Source organism: Corvus kubaryi, unplaced genomic scaffold (genome assembly GCF_017639235.1).
Source record: "Corvus kubaryi isolate FWS band 111438036 unplaced genomic scaffold, C.kubaryi_AGA036_p1.0 37398, whole genome shotgun sequence".
Lineage (NCBI taxonomy): Eukaryota > Metazoa > Chordata > Aves > Passeriformes > Corvidae > Corvus > Corvus kubaryi.
This window is the reverse complement of record NW_024581137.1, coordinates 52,558,339-52,581,608: the sequence shown is the minus strand read 5'-3', so window position 1 is coordinate 52,581,608 and position 23,270 is coordinate 52,558,339. Positions and strand designations below refer to the sequence as shown.

Here is a 23,270-nt window from a genome sequence, read left to right as displayed (position 1 = left end):
ACTTTTCCATTTAACAAAGCGGCGTAACCAAAAGTTACGTTTCCATAGACGCCAGCCGCTTTCCTGGCGGCCCCTCCTCGGCTGCTGGGGCTGCTCTGGGAAAACCAGGGTTTCACCCGTGAAAGATGAACGTGGGACTTCGGGGATAGCTTTTTGCTTTTTTTTTTTTTTCCTCCTTTTTCCGCAGAATCACAGAACTGTTTGCGTTGGAGATCATCTATTTCAACCCCCGGCCAAGGCAAGGTACCTGGAGCAGGTGACACAGGAACGCGTCCAGGTGGGTTTGGAATGTCTCCAGCGAGGGGAGACTCCATGACCTCCCTGGGCATCCTGTTCCAGTGCTCTGCCACCCTCAATGTAAAGAAGTTCTTCCTCATGTTGAGGTGAAACTTCTTGAGGTGAAACTTCTTGGTGTTTAGTTTTGTGGTTTTAGTTAGTGTTTTATGTTTTACTTTTTTTTTTTTCCTCTCTCCCCCCCACCCCCCCATTTTCCAGGCTGCTCTACACTTACACAAAACAATCTGGAAGGGACAAGCTAAGAAAGCAAAGCTTGACAAATGTTGTCCATCTACAAATGGCTCTTTCCTAATCCTCCCAAATGCTCCCTGCCAATTTTATTCTCCTACAGAGAGAAAACAAATCAAGAAAACATTACGCAAGTGTCTCTTCACTTGTATTGATAGATACTTGCAAACCAATGGGTCCTGCCAATTTGAGTGGTAACACAACTACCTTCAACTTTCCTTCACGCAAAAACCCCAAAGCAGCTGTTGGGTAATGCTTTGCTTCTGTCAATCTCAAGTTTTCTTTAAATTTGTTTAAGTATCAGACATCTGCAAGACACAGGTTGACACGTTGACAACAATAATCTGACTTGTCTGCCAAACAAGTAAGACCATGCATTACCTCTATTTTCTCACTCATATTAATATTTTTCTTATAAAATTCTCTTCTGTCACACCAAGCTGCAGCTGGACATAGTTAATCTCAGGCACCATCTGTTGTGGACAAGTAAGTTCAGTATTGCCTTATGAGAACTGATTTGAGAAATTCTCAATAAATGCACCTAGGAACTCAAAGATACCATTTCACCTCTAAGACTGAACAAAAAACCCCCAAATTTCCACAGTGATTCACAGAGCAGGATCTACTCAGGTAGAAGGAGTGGACCAATGCTACCTCTCCTTCCATTTTCAACGGGTAACATATTCTAGGTGCCCAGCCTACAGGAAAGGTTTTATCAAACCCATTCTGCAGAGATGAAGATAAAATTCTAAAAAGAAAGCACTCACATGAAAAAATCTCCAGGTGTTTACTCTGAAACAAGTAACTATTGTATAAGAGCCATTGTGCCATGTTAGTGCAGGTATGGACACATAAATATATTTGGCTACAAGGAGCTATCAAGCTCTGGCTTATCAGCACATCTCTAACCACACGTATTAGTACACTCAGTCTGCTGCAATGAGAAGGTTAATATGTTATTCTAAACCTTAGCTGAGATGGCGAATGTCAGGGGTTTATTTTGCAGTAAGCGTTGGTTGCCTTGGTCCAGCCAACAAGTGGTGAATTGCAAAGCCCCTACTGAGACATTAATCACTTTGCCTATTCCCTTTCACACTCAAAGTCCTTCAGGTTCAGCCAGGACAAGCCCCTGTTGGACACCCATCTCTGCTGAGTTTAAACATTCTCCAATTATTCTGAGATAGACTAAAGTAAGCTCCTCTTCAACCAAACAGCAGACAAAGCTGTATGTTTTCCAAACTGCATTAAATGAGTGTTTAGAGTCAGTCAGGTCAAACCAAGGCTGGAGCACCAAGTTTCCTGTGTGTCATCCATCCCATAACTGCCTGTTTTGATGAGCTCCCACTACAACCCTGGTGTGGTACCATCCCAGGTGATACCCCTGCAGCATGACTGACACTCCAATTCACAGGGTTGTTTGTGCTGCTGTACCTTTAAACCTGCAGGTATTTTCACATGTTAAAAACTTTAAGTTTCACCTAGCAGGTAATGGATCACCTGAGAAGTTTAAGTACGCTAGCACAAACAAGCCGTAATTTAATAACAGCTGGTTAAAACAATAATAATAAATTACTCTCAGTTCTTTTCCCTGCTGTTCATGTGACCCAAGATCCACGCTAACAGGTATGAAGCCATATTAGCTGGCCTTGTTCTTCCCCAGAGCTTTGAACATGGGGATGCATTTTCTCTCACATCAAAGGGTGAGATTTAGTTCTTCTACTGTAAAAGCACATTAATTGCCATAAAAATCTTAGGAAGGAGAAAGTGTAATTTTACTACAGCACAGTCAGATGTGGTCCAACACCAGTCATGTTGACTGATTACTATTTCTCCACACAAACTGCCCATAAATTGCATTCAGTGGGGTTATATGTTCAGCAGTAGTTCCAGTTGAAGCTAATCCCACCCCACACCTCTTCTTCCCAGCCTCGGAACTGTTCCCATTCAGCTGAACTTTGGATTGTGAACCAGACACACAGACCAAACCTGCTACAGGGCAGCCCAGCAAGAAGCAGCGGGGCTGGACACTGAGAAACGGCAAAGCAATTGTGTCTGCAGCAGGTCCCTGCCCCCATTCACACATCTCCACAAACGTGTGGCACCACAATGGCAAGGCAGGAAGTGTTTAATGCCAATGCTTCTGCCAAGAAAATGTACATGGGTAAAATGGGACCAGTCGTCTCTCCTCAGACTTTGTTTTTTTTTTTAATAAGCAACAGAAGTGATTTAATGATTAAGATAAAAACTTATGTCTATACATATGGTGGACTGTTTTCTTCCAAGCTCAAATTGATTAACTCAAGGATGCCACTCTTGAGTTAATCAAGACACACTGAGCAAAGCACGCCCTATCTGTTTGTGATAGGCCCTATTTACAATTCCTAACTTTGGGAGAATGTTTCTTCACAGCAACCACGAGAAATTCAGAAATAGGCAAGTCACCAATTCCAATAGATTCCTATCAAAATTTCAGATGGAACACATATACAAGTAAGAGACATGGGCTTCTCAACAGAAGTATTACTTGGTTACTCTAACTAGGCCATACATCTGATTTGTTACTTCACAGATTTTAAAATGTACAAAGATGGATATATTAAGAAACTCAAAAATATATTTGTCTTTCTTTAACATTTTCCTTAACTCCTGCCGACCTGCTATTTCCAAAATATTCTATGGGTTTCTAAAAATATTACAGTTGTAACAACTTGAGATTAAGCACTAGGTACTGAGCTACAAAAGGACAACAAGCACAAAAGGAAATGCAAATATTTCTCCTTAGCCTGGCAATTCCACTGAAATGTAAAAGCATTTTACCTTCTAGCATCCCTTTATGCTTCCATGCTACATAGCAACTCAAACCACCCTCTTCTGTGAATAATTTCTCTGTAAATTCCAATTTCCATGCCAAAGGACAAAACAGAGGACGACTGACTTCTTTTTTTACTGCATTTGAAGGGGTTTGGAAGTTCTTAGTTTCTAACCTGTACTACAACATTCTCTAGAGATAGACTCCATTTCTAAAAGTAAAAAAAGTAAAAAAAAAAAAAAAAGGTTCCAAACCGGTTCCAAACAGTCTATTTCCTCTCTCCTGCTCTCTATTCTTGTGAGCATGAACCAGATCATATCTAGACCCAAAGACAGGTTGGCAGCATGTAACACAGCCAAGAAACATATTCTGTGTATTAACTGCATACCCACATTAACATACTGTGATAAATTTGATTTAAAGCCGTTACATCTAAGATGTCATATCTAGCAAGCTTGCTTTTAGAAACAGAATTGGAACAGCAACATAAGTCAGGTAATTGAAATAGCTTCCTATAGCTTCCTATAAAGAAAGCATCACATTCTGTCTCTTCTCATGGTTTTGACTGGCAAGGTTTGGCAAATATAACTGAAAAGGCTCAAGGCATTTTTTTTGTCCCTGACATCTTTCCATGCTTCAGCCAAAGGCTACCATCCCTTTGGCAGAGATGGCAGAATGGGTCACTCCAGTGCAAAGCCTACCATTACGCTTGACTGACTGATGGGTGTCAATTTGAGGCAGAAGCCCTTTACAAGCTGGAGTGTCCCCTTTTTCCTTTATGGCTGATGTCTACCTGCAGAGCATCAGCACAGAACTCACAAGGGAGCTTGAGCTCACAAGGTGTCATCAGTGTCCAGTGCTGCATGGCAAGTGGTGATACCAGTGGAGAGGCATGGGCTGGATCAGGTTAAAAAGTATTTCAAGACCAAAATATTTGAAAGAAAAAATAAAGGTCTTTGAACCTTGCATTACCGCTGGAAATCAGGTTTCCTCACTCACTCCTTCACTAATTCACCTGGCATTGAAGCAGTCCAGCACGTGGTGCTTTCTTACAGAAACAATGCATGGGAGACAGAGTCTCGTGACCCGTGTCTGTTTTACACTGCTGCTGAGTGCTGCTAGGGGTAAACTCTGTCACAGAACTGCAATGATCATGTAGTACCCCTTAGAACCACAGAATGGTTTGGGCTGGAGGGACCTTAATCACCCGCTTCCAACCTCCCTGCCATGGGCAGGGACACCTTCCACTAGACCAGGCTGCTCCAAGTCCCGTCCAGCCTGGCCAGGAACACTTCCAGGGGTGGGGAAGCCACAGCTTTTCTGGGCAAACTGTTCCATTGCCTCACCGCCCTCTCAGTAAAGAATTTGTTTCTAATATCTAATAAAAATCTGCCTTCTGTCAGTTTGAAGCCATTCCCTCTTGCCCTGTCACTAGAGTTCCTGATGAAAATTTTCTTTATGACAAAAAAAAAAAAAAGAGATGAGCAAATAAATACAGAGAGGAATAAAAACCAATACAGATGAAAAGACCACAAGTTCAAAAGAAGATGCAAGAAGAGAAGAGGCAGAAAACAGAAATACCTAAACACTCCCAGGCCATCAGAAAATGACTCATTGCTAGTGACATGCATTGTTAACTGCTAGCACAAGCAGGACAAAACTGTTTTCAACAGTTTTGAAATCCAATGAGAATACAAATTCTGACATATTTGCTTTAAAGTAATCAAAATAGCCCTACCCTTTTCTAGCAGATAAACTTTTAAATGTACTTTTTAAAAAGCAAATCTGGAATGCCAGGTGACACCATTTCTGAAAAAAACAATCCCAATGGGGTAAGGAAGCAATAATTTATTTAGTGTATGTGGAATCACACAGATTAACAGATAAAGCAAGTATAAGGTCACAAAGGAAGTAAGAAACACAGACAATGAAACAAAGAGATTGAGTAAACTATTTCCCTTCCATAAACAATACAGGAAAACACCATCTAGGAAATAAAAGTAGTTACACATCATTCACTGTGTAAAAGCAATGGGCACAACATATGGACATCACCATCAGAAGGGATGCTCATGGAATAGGATCACACAGTTACTCAGGTTGAAAAAGACCTCAAAGGTCAGCCAGTCCAACCTCCTAATCAAAGCAGGTCAGAATCGGTTCCCAAAATGGTTTACAAATATTTTGAAGTTCAATTTGTTGTTTACATAGCTGTGTAATTACACACAGTGCTGAAATCTTATGGGGGGACCCTATTTGAAATAACTTATGCCAAATACGGACAACAAAGATCAGGGCATAACGGTGATATTCGGATAGCCTAAATCATACCTAAACACCTTTGTTTAGTATTTCCTATTAGACTGCCCCTGCTCAGACCCCAGTCTATCTGAATTGCATTTCAGAGATAACTACTTCATTCTTCTAAGCATAAAGACCTTGGCAGAATTTAAAGACACTTCTTCCTTTCATTTGTAAGCTCCTTTAGAATAGTAAAATAAATGTAATTAGTCCTTTAAAGTTTCGAAAGAAAACAATTTAGACAGAAACGAGACCATTACAGTGCTCCTAAAAAAAAGAAACCTAGGTGGCATGACTACAGGAGCTAGAATTCAGCCTCTGCCCTGTCCCCAAGGCCCATTACTAATAGCTGTTACGGAATATGCTCCCACACCACATGACGTGGTCACATCCATGCAGATGTAAATTCCCCAGGTTCAGTTCAGGCTACCTACTAGGGGACAAAAAGGAAAAAAAAGAAAAATAAAAGAGAAAAAAACCCCAGAAAAACTCAACAACTTGACCAAATAACATTTATAGTCTTTAGATAAAAGCCAGCTAACAAACATCTATCACAGTACTTTTCCAAATTCTAGCCACACGAGGCAAACAGTGCATCTGAGAAGATGCAGAATAGCTGAAAGCCCAAGCTTCAACTCAACAAGTTTAAACATGTCCAAGACAATTATAACTTCACTTTTTCTAAATGTGAGCATGTTAACTAAGTATAGACAAGAAACTCTCATTGGTATAAAAAGCCTTTAAAATAATATGGCCAAGTTAACAATGTAAAAATAGGTTATTTTTTGTCTATCAAGACAATCAAAGCAAGTAAAATGAAGAGACACATGAATTTAAAAAAAAAAAGTAAACCAAAAATATTCTTAAATAAATATTTATTTACATTATCAGTAATTTAAAACCCCCACTGACAGCATCTGGTTAACAAGCCTTGAGATCTAGATTTTCTGCTTGTCCATAAAGTAGGTTCACAACCAACAGTGCTTTCTCTGTTCTGCTCTACCAATGTATCCTTGTCTGAGAAGATCACATAAAGAGCACATGAAATGTGAGTTTAACAAGCTTTTATATTTATTCTTTACCAACTAATACATTTGAAATTAATGTATTTCCAAGCTGTTCACAGCACACCACAAGACAAAGAACACTCTCCCATTCCATTAAAGAAAGAGAGAACAGCATAGCCAGACAAGAGCCAGCCCTTAGTGCTGCATGAAAGAACTCAGAAATTATTTCTTTAAATAATTTTGCTTACAGACCATTTATTTTTTGAGTTACCCTCCCATTTTTGGGCCCAGTTGTCTCCTAAAGCATTTCTGGAAGACACAGGTAGAAATATAAATTAGAATTCCTGCTGAATGTGTTTTGCACTTTTGCTTTGTATGACTCTCTACCAAGATGCCTGATGCAAGGTTAATTACTCAAAACATGAACCAGGAAACATTGTGTGTCAGAAGCCTGAAGTAGCACTGAAAGCCAGCATTTCCCAGAGCCTCATGGCTTGTACATCCCATTTCTGCTGTGAGCTATTCCTCCTAAACTTACATCCCTGTACGTTAGAGAACATTAACTGTGGCACACTGTTTGCCCAGGAGGCTGGAAGTGAAACTGATGAGAATTCCATCAGTTTGATTGAATTCCTCCTTAAAAGAAAACCAAACACACAACAAAACCACCAGTTCTAGCCGTACCAGCACATTCAATGTAGTTGGTGATGCTGGCCTTGAGGCCAACGAGCACCGGACAGCCTCCATCCATGCTATCTAATTCCCAAACTCCCCCACAAAGCAGCCACATGCAAACTATGCTGGGAACAGCATGTGGACCACACAAAACCTTGGGCCAGCCTTGAGAACTGTTTGGCAGAGTGGTCAGAACTGTATGAGCAACCACTGGAACCATCTGGCAGTAGGGACAACACTGGGGACAACAGTGTCCAGCAACTCCAAACATTCCCTGCTGGGTTTTCACAACCACGGACAAGAAGCTGAATGCCAGAACACTACTGCTGGCTACAGCCATGCCCTCATCCATACAAAACACAAGCACAGCCACAAATGAGCCCCACTTGGAAATGGTAAAATTTAAGGAAACTGAAATGATCAGCTCTTTTTATTTTTATTTCAAAATTCCCTTTTACAAGCTTTTCCTCACAATGAAAAGCATTTGTTCTGTTTCTAAGTTCTAGTCTCATGCAGTCCAGTGGGCCATGGTTAGAAAAAAATAGTCACTTGCTTTTATTACAAGGAAGGGAAAAAAAACAAGAGAAGGAAAAAAGCTGGAGTAGAAACAAACACATAAGGAACAGAGAATGGGAACTAGGGAATAAGGAACTGAGAAGGCTAGGAGAGAAAAATCTAACGAAGCTGATGAGTCTTTGGAATCAGCTAACAGAAGCTTTCAGAGCACGTATCTTAGAGGGTAAGAGGAGGCCTTCATCATCCATACGTCTAATAGAAAACCAAAATATCAGAACAAACAGCCCAACATGTTTGTGAAAACGCTGAGGACAACTGTTTCACAAAGTTGAGGGTGCCAGAAGAGCAGTTACTTCACACTTCACTCTATTAGGGCAGGCTCCATTTTAAACATCTCAATGTGTACAGTGATTTGGCTGGAAGTGGTAACGAGAAGCACTCGCTGTGCCAAGGAAGGGGGAAAGCGAGAGCAGTAGAGAGAGGAGAGCAAATTTTTATCTTCAATTAACTGAAATAAGAAAAGCAAATTTCAACCAACTCTTTGAACTTGTTGCTAGAATCTCTTGAGACTGAAATTTAAAGAAGGACTGGCAGTTATTGTACTGGAATATGCACAATGGCAAAGTATTCCAAAGCAGGGGAGAGATAGGAAACGTACATGAACAATACTGGCTACATCAAAAGCAGCCAGTAATAAGGGCCTGAAACTAGAAAGAATCATATTAGGAATGGAAACAAGGGCATTTTAATGAATATAAAGGAACAGCATAAACTGTCAGGGATAAAAATCAGAAGAGATAAAAGCACAGCATGCAGTATTACCACTGTGCAGTATAAAAGGCAAACAAAGTTTCAGAAATATTTTAGAAGTAAGAAGAAAAACACAAAAGTCTGTACAAACAGTGTTTAGAAAGAACAAATGGATAACAAAACAGACTCAAATGCCATTTTCTGTATTTCAGCCTTCATAAAACAGATTTATTGTAGCCAATACTAAAAACTGATTTTGTTACTAGACTAAATAATCAGAGAAATTCGAGTTAGCAGGACTGGAAGAATTTCACACAATGCTTAAGGAAGGGAAAGAAGTAATCTCTAAACTATGAGCAACCATCTTCCCTAATACAGTCCTGGTGAAAGTGCCCTACATCCAACACATGGCTGAGGCAAGGGGCTACAAATATTTTTAAAGATGACATCTTAACAAAAATCCTTCTGATAAATTGAAAAGTGGCTCATATCAACCAAGTGAAACTTAATAAAGACTAGCAATCTTTTGAAGAATAAATCAATTAAATCAATATTACGTTGCTATAGAGGTTAATCTGGTTCCGTGCAGAACAAAGGAAACAATCACCTAATAAATAAAAGTTTTGTATAAAAATTGTTCTCCATTTCAGCTGTGGAATCTTAGTTGTGAGTAATACAAGACAAAACTGGCTTAATCAGCAGTAAAGAGTATTTATTTTATAAGGTACAAAATTAGTTACTGAAACCAATTGCCTAGAGATACAGGAGAATTGCATTCACTAAATACTGCAAAAACAAGTCAGAGAAACATTTGTCAGAAATGGAACAGATACACGACACACAGAAGGATGAGCAAGATCACCCTGAAGTCTTTTTTGACCATACAGTTCCATTTATCTCTGGTGATTTCAGGAAAACTAAATATTCCTTTCATTTAAAAGAATTTCATTGTGCTTCTGAACTCCACACTTCAAGAAAAAGAACTCTGAATAATTCACTCTGGGTTTATGAAACGGCTTACTAATAAATCTCCCAAATTTTAAGAGAGAATTAGTCCTCTCTTTATTAATAACAATACGGAGCCATCCTATCCTGTTCTGTTGAGCCCTAAGAACACTGCAGACAGTCCTCACTGCCAGACAAAGACAGGAGGGGACGACACCATTATTGGAACATCCTGGTTCCAGGAACACTGGGATGTTCCAGAAGTCATTCTGTATTAGCTAAGGCTTCCAGACAGTACTCACAGTCACCTCAGATGTCAGTAAATGTTTAGTGGCAGAGACTGCACATTTGGACCACATCTTCACTACCAAAAATCCCTTTTATCTTATCGTGCCATACAAGTGACTCAACTGCACATGCTCCAAGAAATATAAATACATAATAGGCAAAGTAAAAAAACTGTTAAATTTTCCTAAAGCTGATTTTTTTTTCCTGAGAGCCTAATTAAAACTAGTTTTGGCAAGACTTTATTTTCAGTAATAAGGCAGTAGAAAAGAAAAAGACTTCTTTTTTTTCCCGTCCCCCTACCCAATGCCAAAAGTCTGGGCCGAAGCATCCTAGTTTGATAGTGCTTCCAGCAGTTTCTTCAAGAAAAGCAATTAGAATGTTGATAAATACAGCACTGAAAATTAGTAATTATAAATTTATATTGGAATGGCTGGCAGTAGGATTGGGTACATGTGTGACTTAGTAAAAATACTTCCCAAAAAAATGTGAAAGGCAAAAATATTCTGAAAGAAGCAAGATCTCATGTGATTTTATTATATTACCTATATATTGATATACTTATAGGAAAGAGCTTCCACAATACCAGAAACTATTGTTAACATAAAACATTTACTTGCATTGTTATCTGAGGGTACTTTAAATACTCAATTTAAGAATGATTCCCAGGATCAAAGTGAGAACTGAATTTCCTTATTTAATCAATCCCGATGTCTGAGGCAAGGAAGATGAGAACAACTCCTCTATCTATAAGCTCTGAAGAACCCTCTCGACATCATTATTTCTTTTTAAACAAACAATGAACCAGCATTATGTGGCCATAGGCTGTAAAAATCACAATCTCCTGAATTTACTCCTGTATTGGAAAACTCAAAGGAGTCAGCCTGAAAACCAAAGCCCCTCAAATTTCAGAGAGCCAAGGCTGTACCTTTGCAGACAGCGCTTCAGGCTGGTGGTGCTGCCAAGAGCCACAGCTCTGCCTCCCTCCCCGCCTGGCCCTTGCTCTGGCCTCCTTCGTGCTATCACAAACACGTTTCTTTGCCAGGTTAGTTCTACCCCAGCTCAGTTTCCCAGTGCAGCTCACCAAGTGCCTGGGTCAGCACAGGGGAGAGAACAAACAGCTGGTAGCAGAGGGAGGGCAGGGCTGCTGCTCCTTCTCGCTGCCAGCACCAGCTTAAGATTTATGGTGTTTGGGGAAAATAACCACCTGATGCACTCCATACACTCACTGCCTGTGTTTCTTTAAGTAATATATATTCGAGGTTTTAAGGGCTTTCCTGCTTCACCTTACTCACTTTCAAAAGCACCAATGCTGTTAGAAGAACTTGGCGTAGTTCTTGAAACAAGCGCCCAAACTTATTTTGACTAACAGAGGAATGGCATGAACAGCAAAGTCTAGTGCCATCCTTCCAGTGAAAAAAAAACCAAACCAAACCAAAAAAAATGCAGAATTCAATACAAGTTACTAGCAAAAAAAACTTGCTGTAGTAGAATCTTGCTTCTCTGTATTTACGCAAACTATATGAACATGCAGATTGCATGACCTGGTGATCAAATATATTAAATATTGAAAGGAGAAAAGCTTTCAATATTTCCTGAATTTGTCAGTCACTTTATTATTTAGCAATTAACAACATTTTAGTGTACCTGTGACAGCATTTCTCAAAAAGTTAATTTCATAGCATTAGTGTGTAATAACATAAGGGATCAATCATTAGTGGTGGATCAGGAAATTCTGTTTTCCATAGTAATAGACAACCCTGCTACCCCTCCAATACTGCTGTGCTGCAAGGAGTTTGAAAACAACTCCAGCCTGAGAAAGGCAGAGTTCACCTATTCTCAGCAAGCCAACTGCCTTGGAAAACCATCTCTCAGCTGAAATGATGACAAAGAATAGAAATGTCCATTTCCAATTACTTATCTTTTGAAAGAACAATGACAAGAAGTTAGTAGGAGTTGAACATGCTAACAAGAAAAAAAAAAATCCACAAGCAAAGCCAAGAAAATGGAACTGTTTTATTGTTTTAAGCTGGGAAAAGTCTCCTGTGTCATTGCATACAGGATAAAGAGATGTCTGGTGTGTAGATGGCTCAGACTAGCAACCAAGAGACTGGGCAAGACACACCTTGTGACCAATCTGCTGAGATTTCACAGACTGCCATCATACTTCATCTGTCACGATACTGTGACAGCTCTTGGAGGTCCCCTCATGACAAGTGCTACAGAAGTTCAGTGGATCATTAAATACAAACTTAAAGAAACTAACAACTGAAATGTCAAAAAAAAGTCTCAAAGAGCCCTTCACAGCAAGTGCAGTCTGTTTCAAATTGGGGAAACTGTGCATCTATTTCCAGCATTAAGCTTAACTTCACTCACCCATAGACACAAGTTAGGACACCACGTGAATCCATATTTTAACAGCATTGTGGCAAAACAACTCGATAAACCCAATCCATTACACAAGTACTTATCAAGAACTGAAAATCTTAAGATTACTACAGATATCATTCACCTCCTGAGCACTGTGATCCAGGCTCCTATGCAAAAAATACATAAAGCAGTTGGGGAATTGCTTGGTAATGCAAATATAGTGGAGAAGTCACACAACATGAGCTGCCGAAGAAAATGGCACAAAGCTCAGCCCTGTTCTGCAAAGAGCCAACTTCAATCCTCACACCTCATCTCCTCCTCACTCTGTGTTCCACTATGTGCCTTCTGGCTTTTGGCCAAACAGTTTGATACACGTGGCTTGTACAGGCCAGTGTTTGTTTTAATACCTTAACCCTTTTCTGTGCAGTAGTTGTACAAAGCTCATCCATCAAACGACCTCAGTCTTGCCAGGTAGTGATGACCTTCCCTAACTGCGATCATGAATTTAGGAACATTTTTATTCTACAACACAACATACATCTTACATTTGCAAATGTTAAATTCTGAATTGAGAAAAGGGCAGGCAAGTAAAGACACAAGTTATCACACAGAAGGTGTGTGATGAACTAAAGAAACACAGCTGAGCTATAAAGCTTCATCCAACACATTAAAGTTCTTTTAAAATGAAAGTAGGTATCTTTAAATATTGGCCTACCTTAATGCAAATGCAACTAAAGTCACGATAAAAATTCTCCAATAATCATTTTCTGGCAAAAAATACTATGCTTAAGGGTCCTCAAAACTATCTGCATGTGTGAAATCAATGGCCTTTGAAAACCTACTGCAGCTTACACTGGACAAAGTAATAAAAAACTACTATGGAAATTAAAACACAGGTAATTAAAAATAAAAATACAAAACGTTTTCCACAATTCTGAAATCATTATCATATGCTGCTTTAAACTACACACATTTGCAAAAATAACTTGTAACATACATCAAGATCTGATGGATGCTGAAAATAAGGTTTTCTTTGTCTGAGCTCACTAGAGAGCTCAGACACTGATCTACAATCATGGTCACAATCCATGAAAGGGTCACAATCCATGAAAGTTTTGCTACTAAATTTTGCTAAGAAGCTGCATCTGTTTGTACTGCTTATAACCTGCAAAGACTAAGAAAGCTCTAGTACTTAAAATTGATTACAAAAATGTTTACTTCACCTGTACAATACTATTGTGATACATTTTCATGAGTAACCAGCTGTTCATACAATGACAATATAGTTAAAACTCTTCCTCTAAAACTTCTTTTTGACCACATTCCTATTCTTCAGGTCCTTACCCTGGAACTTAAGGTATAACCAAGCGAGAGTTAAGTTCCCAAGATTTCTGGCCATACAGTGAGATGGCACCTAATTATTTCCATTTTTCCTCCACAATACCAGCAAGATTGCTTTTAACCATGCATCTGGAAAGCTTCTTTCTTCTCCATCATGTCCTAGCTTCACTAATGCAACTTTATCATCTTTTTTCAACTTTCATAAATTCAATCGGTCTACCTTTGAAGACAGAAAGGGGACACTATAAAGTATTTTGCTTGTTCACTGCTTGGATTACAGTTCTGTGCATTCTTCCTGATGCACCATAGCATGAACAACCTACTTGCTCTTAATTTCAAGGCTCTGCATGGCCTTTTCTTGCTCCACCTCTTAAATTCGAATTGCTACTCTAAACAGATACACCCTTGTCAAAATGTAAGGAAGAAAATAGGAGTGTTGGCCTGGCAGTTCAGGAAGGAAACCAGCTACCTGTGAAAATCCTCAGGGTGACAACGCTACTCTGCTTTAACTACATGCTCCGAGTCGGATGCCTGTGAATCGCTGCCCAGTGCTGAGGCAGCCAGGGTACTTGAACTTCTGCATGTCCTTTTGCTCACAGCATTCTCACAGCTCCCTTGTGCTTTCCCAATACACTTCTTACATTTACATGCTGTCTTATCTTTACATTTAAATTAAGAAATTGTTTGTGCAGGAGCAACCTTTGCTTATGCATTTGTACTGCATGTAGTATAATGGTGCCCTGGCCTCTAGGCACAACTACAATACAAATAATAAAAATGAACTGTTCACCTTAACTTTCCTGACAGTGCTGCCATGAAGCAACATCCTTCAAACAATGATAAAGGCCATTCTAGCACCACATTCTACCATCTGTACCTCTCTTCAGGTACTGATGACACTGATTCCCAGTTCTTCACCTACAGGAAGCCTCCACTGTTACCTGTACTTATCTGTGTCCACAGCACCACTGGAATTTTTACTGATAACCAGGTAAAATGCAGAATGAGATGTGGGCAAGCACTTTCCTGCTGAAGAACCCTCTGCTCCCTTAACATAAGCCTACTTCTGGGAAGAGTTGAGAATCCCTGGCATCTCACAGAAGCAGATTCAAGGCAGTTTTCCATCTGTCTGCTTAAACTCATCAAATTTGCTTAAAAACATGGCCTTCAAAGAAGGTAAAGTACCAACCTAGAGCACCCTCCAATATGGCACTGCTGTTTAATGGAGGCATCCATAGCTGAGGAATTATTCTGTTCTGGTTTTCCCAGTTTAATGCAGGGCTCTTCGTTTTATCATTACTTAGACTGCACTTAGACTGAACATTCAATGGAACATTTCCTACAATGGGATAAAGCAGTTGAATAATTTGACTGGCTAATAGTGATTTAGACATGTGATTACAGTACAGAAAATGGTCTGACATATGCTCTTTTATCTGGTTTACATGAGGCACATTAATCCAACTGGAAAGCACAGAAGTGAAAAGGAAGACAGGACCAAGCACTCTTAAGGAAAAAATAGAAAATAGTTTTAGTTGTCTTATTCTGTATTTGCTAGGTTAGGTGTAATCAGTATTTTTTAAATAGGAAAACTTACAAAATAAAACAGTTTTCTTCCCAAAATGGATGCAACTACAAACCACCAACCTATATCTATACTACGCAAGTTAGAAAATAACTATTTTTTTATAAAATCTTGGTTTCGGACGCATTTATGACTTATGTCATAATGCCTTTACCAAAAGTACAGGATTTCCACAAAGATGCAGCAGGACACTGAGCACCACACCAGCCAGGAACAATCAGAGTGTGAACAAAAAGAGTATTGACTCATTTTAATTTTTATCTCAGCTAATTTAACTTCCCACTTTTACACAAACACAGTCATGTCAACCTAAGTTCATATTTTTACAGGAATATTTTATTTCCTCCTAAACCTAGCCAACAACAATCCCATGACACCAAAAACCTAAGTGAAGGCAAGGAATTACTTCCTTAACACACACTTTTCCTCAAGAGTGCATACACAACCTCAAACCGGCCTAACAAGGTATGTCAATTTTCACACATAACACTATTTAGGTTTTTTGTGCAGACTGATACATTTCAGTTGCATTTGCATTTTTCTTCAGAAAAAAATTCCTTAAAAATAAAGACATTCAAAGGTTTCCCATGGAAGGTTTGGATTCTGTAAGTAGAAATAAAACCAAAGTATGTAAAACTAAGCACAAAGGAGATGAACCCAAGCACTTCACCGCGTGTACGTGTTTGCCAACTACTTTCAACAACCGCTATATTAAAATTTCTATCAGGTAAATACGTAAGATAATGAAAAGAGAGAGCTGTAAACAATAGTTTCCCCAAAACCAGAGGTGGCATGAAAATCTTTGCAGGTAAACTTTCCTCAATGGCAACAACAACAAAAAAATTCATGTATCCCAAACTAATGATAATTCTGTCCTGGGATACTTACATATTTGTAAAAACAAACGCATCTGGAAGATGCAAAGCCTTTGCTTGTATTTAGGTCCAGCCCAGCAGAATCCCTTGTCATGTTGTGGACTTCCACTGTGACCTTATGGTCGAGCTTGACCTTAAAGGTCTTTTCCAACCGAAATGATTCCGGCACGGAAATTGGCAGCGAGGTTTGGGGTGGGCGTTTAGGGAAGCGCCGGGACCTCGCCAGGACCAACACGGCAATGTCAAACTGAGCGCGTCCCCCAAAACAAAGGGAACAACCTCTGAACCCCGCGACTCGGACAGACCCCACAGCGCAGGAGCTGTTTCGGTCACCTCCTGACGCTCCTTCTCCAAACGTGCCGCCCAGCTTTGCCCTATTACCGCTGCCATCAGCTATGCCATGGCAAGCTCCATCCTACTCAAAAATAACCCGCGGGGAGCGCAGCCAGCGCGGCAGCGGCGCTTCCCGGGAAGCGGCCGCCGGGGCCTGCCGAGCACAGCCCGGCCCCGCACCCCAGGCACCCACAGCTCCCTCCGCGGGCAGCGCTGCCCGGCCCGGCGGGGTCCCCGCCCGGGGCTGCGGGGAGCGGGGCGGCCTCTCAGGAGCGGCCCGACGGGGCGGGGGGGCGGCGCTGGGGCGGCCGAGCGCCCGCGCCCCCGGCGGGGAGAGGCTGCGGCGAAGGGAAAGCTGCCAGCGCCTGGGAACGGGCTCCCCCCACCATCCTCCGCCCCCTCCCTCCGTGTGTTTGTTGTGCTTCGGCACCGTCCCGCCGGCGCGTCCCTCCGTGCGGCGGCCGCTGACAGCTCCCCCCGCGCCGCCGAGAAACTCCTGCCTCAACTCTGCGTGTGCGCGGGGGGTGCGGGGGTGTCCTCCCCGCCACCCGCCGAGAACCGTGTTTTCCTTCCCAAAAAGAGGAGGGGGGGTGGGGGCATAACAAGGGAAAGCGACGAGGAACTACCGTCAACGCACAGGGAGTACCCAGGCGACGCTGAAGGCAGCCGAGCGTCCTGGAAGGGAACGGACCCAAAAAGGAGAAGGGGGAAGGTGCAAAGGCAAGGGAAAAAGGAAGAAGAGGGTGAAGGGGGAAGAGCTACAGAGAAACTCCGAAGAAGGAGAAGAAAGGAATAGGGATGGTGAAAGAAAAGTAGAAAAGGGAGAGCAGGCGGAGGAAGACAAAGGTGAAAAAGGAGGAGGAGGAGGGGAAAGTGCAAAGGGGAGAGGAGAAGAAGAAAGAAGGGCCCTTCTCAAAATGGCATTAGGCAGAGGGAGGGGGCGACGAGCAGCGAGTCTCCACTGACAGCTCTGCCTGCGCCTGGCCGCCTGCCCCGGCCCCTCTCTGCCTCGCACACACAAACGCTGAACTTACTTCTTTCTGGCTCTCTGGAAAGGGGAAGCGCCATCTTTGCGAGGCCGGCCCCTAGGTCTTTTGTCTGTGGCTGCTGCTGCTGCTGCTGGGGGGGGAGCTCCAGGCTCGGGGGGCTGCTGCTGCTGCTGAGGCGGCTCCACCACCGCCACCACCAGACTCTTGTCCTCCGTTGACATCCTAGTCAGCAGGACGAGAGAGACACATGGATGATGATGATGAGGATGAAGATGAGGATGGTGATGGGGATCCCGATGCTCCTCCTGCTCCCGCGGTTCCTCTCCTCCTCACCTCCGCCTCCTCCACCTCCGCCTCGCATCGCTGGCCTCAGCCGCCGCCGACCAGCACAGGTAGCAGGGGGAGCAGCATGGGGAGAGCAGGAGGAGGAGGGGAGGGGGGGCGAAGAGAAAGCGCAGAGGAAGGAAGGAAGGGTCTCACACACAATAACACCCTCCCCGGGCTCGGCGGGGTCTGTCGGGGCTGGGGGAGGTGAAGAGAGCGAGCGAGAGAGACGCGGCTGGTCCCGCCGCTGGGCGCCCCCGCTCAGAGGCCCCGGGCGCTGGCGGCGGCTCCGGCTGCTGCGCTGCCCGGCTGCGGCGGCCGCCGCTTCATTGTACCCTGGCCCTGCGCCCTCCCCCCGCGCAGAGCCCCCGGGGGCGGAGGAGGAGCGGGCGGCGGCGGCGGAGGCGGCGGGGGCCGAGGCCGAGCGGAGGAAGTTTTGACAGCTCCAGCTGTTGTGTGTGCCGAGGGGCTGAGTCCGGCCGGGCTCCGCGTCCCCTTCCCAGCCGGGCCGGGAGCAGGAAGTTTAACTTTGGGGAAAGAAGGAGGAGGAAGGGTGAAGAAGGGGGAGGAGGAAGGGGGAGGAGGAGGCGGCGCCCTGCCCCCTCCCCGCGGGGTGGAGAAGGGATCCCGGCGCTGCCCTGGTGTGTAACTCCCCCCCTCCCCGCCTCCCTTCCCCCCCGCCAGTGCGACACATAGACACAGCGACCGCCCGCCCTCCTCCTCCCCTGCCGCGGCCCCACACTGCGCCTGCCCCGCCCGCCCACCGCCCGTCCCCCGGCGCAGGCACCCATCCGCCGCCTCGCTGACCTCACGGGCTGGGCTGGTGCCGCGCCGGGCTGCGGGGAAACCGTGGAGCGGGGCCTGGACGGGACGCGGCGCCACGGGGCGCTCCGCGCACCCCACCCTGCACCGCGCCCCGGCCGCTGTCCCAGCGCTCCCCCACCCCCTCCCCGCCCTTGTTATTTTTTTTTTAATTTATTTCCCTGTGGAAAAGGAAAAGCCCCGTGTGAGTGAGAGCGGCCGCTCCGCAGCCGGCAGCCCCCGCCGCTGCCCGCACACGGGCTGCGCTCCCCAGGACGCGGCTCTGGGGGCAGCGCTTGGTGCCCGCTCCGGCGGCGCTTGCTTCCCCCCCGAGCCCCGCGGAGCCCCCGGGGAGGCGGCTGGAGCCCGGCGGCGGGAGCGCTCCCCCTTCCCCCCGCCGCGCGTCTGCGGCTCGGGGCGGTGGAGGCGGGGGGAGCCGCGGGCGCCCCGGGGGATGGGAAGGAGGGAGGGAGCAGAGTTCAGCGCTGTGTGCGAGGGAGACAAAGTCTGGGGAGCGTGGCCGCTTTCCAGCACCTCCGGCTGGAACAGCTGCGGGCGCTCGGGGCGGGGGGGAGGGAGCTCCCCGGGCAGGGGCCCGGCTGGCTGCCTGCCCGCCCGGCTGCGGGGCGGGGTTAAGCCTCATTACACGGGATTTAACGTGTCCCGGAGGCCAGCGGGGACTCGGGCTCCGAGGGGAGGCGGGGGAGCGCCGCGGCCTCGCAGCCGGAGAAAAGTCCGGCCACGGGGCGAGGAAGCGGCCGCGCCCCCGGACTTTCCTCCCGCGCGCTGCCCCGACGCGCTCCGCTGCCTGCGGCGGGAGCGGCTCCAGCGGAGCGCGGCCGCCGGTGCGGAGCGGCCGCCGGCCCGGGGCCCCCGCGCCGGGCACCGCCCCAAGGGCTCCCCCGAGCCGCCCCCCGCGGGGCCCCAGCCCGGCCGTCCTTCCCTCCGTCTTTCGTTCCCTCCTTCCCAAAGCCGGAGCGGAGGGAGCGGGTTCGGGGTGCGGATGCTGAATCACGAAACGGGGTGCACGGACAGAAGAGCAGAGCGGTGACTCGTGCTTGGGGCGGGCAGGTTCGGTAACTTCGCCGGACTTGCAGACGTGGTGGGGAGCGATAGCTCCTAGGGTGCGAGTAGAAACATCCCGAGAGCCGCGCACTGAGCGTGTCTCCAGGGGCTTTTAGGTTTCTGTTTGAATCCCAGTTGATAAAATGGCCCGGGGTATCGCACAGTTACAAAGAGGGCAGAAGGGGTTGACGTTAGTCGCTTTTTTTTTTTTTTTTTTTTTTTTTTAAGTAAAAATAAATACAAAGCAATCCTGACTCTTACAGTGTTTTTCCTTCCCCAATTTTTCACTTGTCAGTGTCAGAATACAAAATTAAAATGGTATGCTGTGGCAAATACGACTTTTTCTGACCTTTTTCCTCAGAACCATTTCATAACATAAAACCTTTGTTGATTCATTTTCCAGGTTTGTAAGTAATTAAATTAGACCTTTGTGACATTTTCATACAATGTATGAAATACATTAGAAAATAACACATTTGTCTCCATTTATGTATGTATGAAATTATATAAAGCCATCCCTATTGTTCAACCACGCAAAGAGCACAGCTGGATTGTTGGTATGGCTTTCTTGGCCCTATCACTGAAAATGTACTCATTATGCCAAATAAAAAAAAACATCCCAAGTTAAATATTTGTGTTATGAAGTCTGCAAAGGACAGCATGGGAATACTGCTCATACAGTTCCAGATATGGGATTTTAAGGTGTTTACATGTCTGACAGAAGAAAGTGGCTTTGAATTTTGTTAACTCAGGCCAGTTAGCGTAATTTAGATGAAAATATTTAATGCTATACAGGCCCAGGCTTGGGTGGAGTAGAGAGAGAAAAAGGGCAAGGAGAGGGAAGGAAAAGGCTGCAGCCTCTGCACAGTGGGATCACTGGTGTGGCATTTGCTGGAGTTGCCAGGTTGCCATCTGGTCTACTAAAAAAAATGGCCATCTCCTGGAACACTGGCTGTGCATGTGCAGATCCAGCGCACATGCGCCACGGCTTGGGTGAGCCTCGGATGTGTCAGAGCCACTCTGCATGTGCAAATTGATTGGAGCTGAGACACGTGAGCACACCGTGGGCTCTCATCAACTGCTCGGTGTGTGGGGAATAGCTGCCACATCCCACGGCAGAAATGCGTCCGGCGAAATTGCTGGTTCACCTGTCCATGCGTGGTTCATCCAGTCCCCCCATGGAAACATTTTTTAATACCTTTAGATCACCTGCGAGTGGTCAAGCTTTGGGATGCATGTGTTATACAAAAACTTATGTATAATTTAATTTTTTTTTCTTCTTTTGTTAATGCATCATTGTATGTATCGATATCTAACACGATATAAAATGGGAGTGGAGGCATGCTGAAGTCAGCTTTGGTGTAGTGTGGTCTAGCACAGGAGCAAATTATGGCACTTGGCCTATGAGTTCTGCTGCTGTGCCTTATCTCCTTACGTGTCCAAACACAGCTGGGCAGGTCTGTGCTGTGAATGGCTGGGGCCACTGCTGTGGCAATCAAAGGTGTGAAGAACTGTGTAGGACTGAGAGAGACTCGTGAGCAGGAACCTGAAGCGGAGATGAAATTGTAGGAAACTGTATTTGCTGGCACTGTCTATTGCTCGGAGAAGGCAGAGGGACGAGCTGGGAGACGTGTCACCACACATAAATCCCGTGTGGGAGTGCTTTGTTGATTCAGGATATTTGAACAGTTCTGTCAGGAAAATTTTTATGTTTATACCTTGGCCACACTAACCACCACATTATAAATTATCACTGTCTGGAAAAACACACATTTTTACAGCAAATATGTAATATTGAATGAACAGGTTGTCTGCTTTACTGTTAAGAGATCCTCTAGTTCACTGTAAACTAACTCAGGTGAGCTGACACACCTGCTTTTTTCTTTACTTTCAAGGGCAGGCAGCATTGAAACTTTCAACTAGAATTTTACTTTATATCCTTCTTTAAAATAAACATTTCTGTAGTTTTGGAATTGTTTCTGAAATGTGAGACCCTTGCAGTACTGACTAAACAAGGCATGCTAGCAGTTTTAACTTCAAAACATCTTAAATTGTCCCAATGTGCTTAATAAGAGATACTTTCATAATAGAAAAAGTTGAAGACAGGATGTTGTCTTAAATCAGCTAGTTAAGGAAAATGATCCTGTTACAATTAAAGGAAAATGACGACTGGAATGTAAATATAATTTTGCCTTTATACAACTAAAGTGATGTATGTAACATAAATAATAAGAAAATTATTCTGGATTCTCTCAGGAACGGGATCCAGATACTTTCTGTTTTATGGCATTAATTCAGAACTCTGCCAGTTTAATGAACATTCATCACTCTACATAAAGCAAATAAAAGTTTAATTTTTGTTCTCTTCGCACTTTTATTGCCATTGCAGAAAAGTCCAAGTTATCTATCACAAAGGCTGCATTTAAGCTACATCAGCAACATACTAATATTTCGGATGTTCAGTATATTGAACCACTTTGTCTTACCCTATGCTAAATTGATAATTGTTAATTGACTGGGTTCAACATCTGCTTACTTCAGTGTGCTGCTCTGAAAACTGTGGAGAGTTTGGTACTGCTGCACATCCCATATGGTTCTCCCTGTAGTAAACTTCAGGATGAAGGTGCAGGGGCAGTTGAGTGCAGCAACCACATCAGCTGCCCGTGATATTTGTTTTACATCTGCATTTATATTCACCCAAGTAGCTCAAAAATAGCCACATTACCAGGTTTTTTTCAGTACTAAAAAACCAAGCCCAAGATAATTTAAAAGAGTTCTAGACAAAGCCTAAATCTAGTGACAAAATCAGGATTACATCATACAAATACGTGACTTCTAGTTAATTTGTACTAAACTTGGCTAGACTACAAAAAATGTTAGCATATGTTAATTGTCGTATGCTAACCAATGTGTTGTGGAAGCCTAGTTTTAAACTTGAAATGTTTGTTTCTTCTTTTCATCAGTTTTGCTTACTTGTCATCTCGTGGATCTGCTTTACTTTAGGCAGCAGCACAGCCTGGGTAGTGGGTATGGCACACACATACCCTTCCTTGAGCAGTGGGGCCTTTCCCAGCAGTGTGGGGAGATGCTTTTTGCTGCAATGGTGGGGAAAAAGCCTCGCTTCTCATCCTGAGCAGCATTCCCAGACAGCTGGGATTGAATTCCAGTTACCAGGTGCTCTGGAGCAGTGGACAGATAGTGTGGAGGTCCAGTTTGTGTAGAATCCATCTAACTGCTCTCTTTGGAGGCATTCACAGTCCATGAGGAAAAAACACTTTGTTCTAGTTCTTTTCTCACCTGCTCCGCACTGTGAAACATCCTGACTTCTGTTGGACGACAGCTCCCCCACCCACGAACGGATCCAGAGTTTGTAGGAACGTGGGGCTAACCCAGGCCAGGCTCCCCATCCCTGCCTGCTCCCCCTGATCAGTTCAGTGTGTGCTGAAGGCAGCGGTGCCCACGCTGTGATGGGTGTGCTGCCTCACACCTTTACACCTCAGCCTCACCAAACCCTAAGGCCTTTTCATCATATTAAGCTCCTTTGACTGGGCTAATGTGACTGAGAAACACACCTTTTTTTATCCATTAAGATGAGGCCAAAAATGTTAAGTGCTCAAGATGCAAGCCCCTAGGGCTTGTCTATATATCGAGTTATTACACGTGGAGGCTTTTATCTTCATAAAAAAATGTTCTTTTTGTGCACGCCAGAGTGTGAATTTAAAACCAGTAGTTGTAGTATAACCCTCATGCAAACTCACTCATTCTGGCATCTTC

The 23,270-nt window shown here is 44.2% G+C and overlaps 1 protein-coding gene across 8 annotated transcripts in view; it reads right to left on the bottom strand.

Moving 5' to 3' along the window:
* Positions 1 to 17,725, bottom strand: part of KMT2C (lysine methyltransferase 2C) — a 193,429-nt gene extending 175,704 nt beyond the window's left edge. For 7 of the 8 annotated variants that reach the window (XM_042044206.1, XM_042044207.1, XM_042044214.1 and 4 more), the window contains exon 1: positions 17,352 to 17,527. In XM_042044206.1, coding sequence (XP_041900140.1) covers positions 17,352 to 17,527 — 176 coding nt within the window. Of the gene's footprint in view, positions 1 to 17,351; positions 17,529 to 17,639 lie in introns of those variants that run through there. The other variant, XM_042044205.1, reaches the window with a different exon arrangement.
* Positions 17,726 to 23,270: the final 5,545 nt, after the last annotated feature.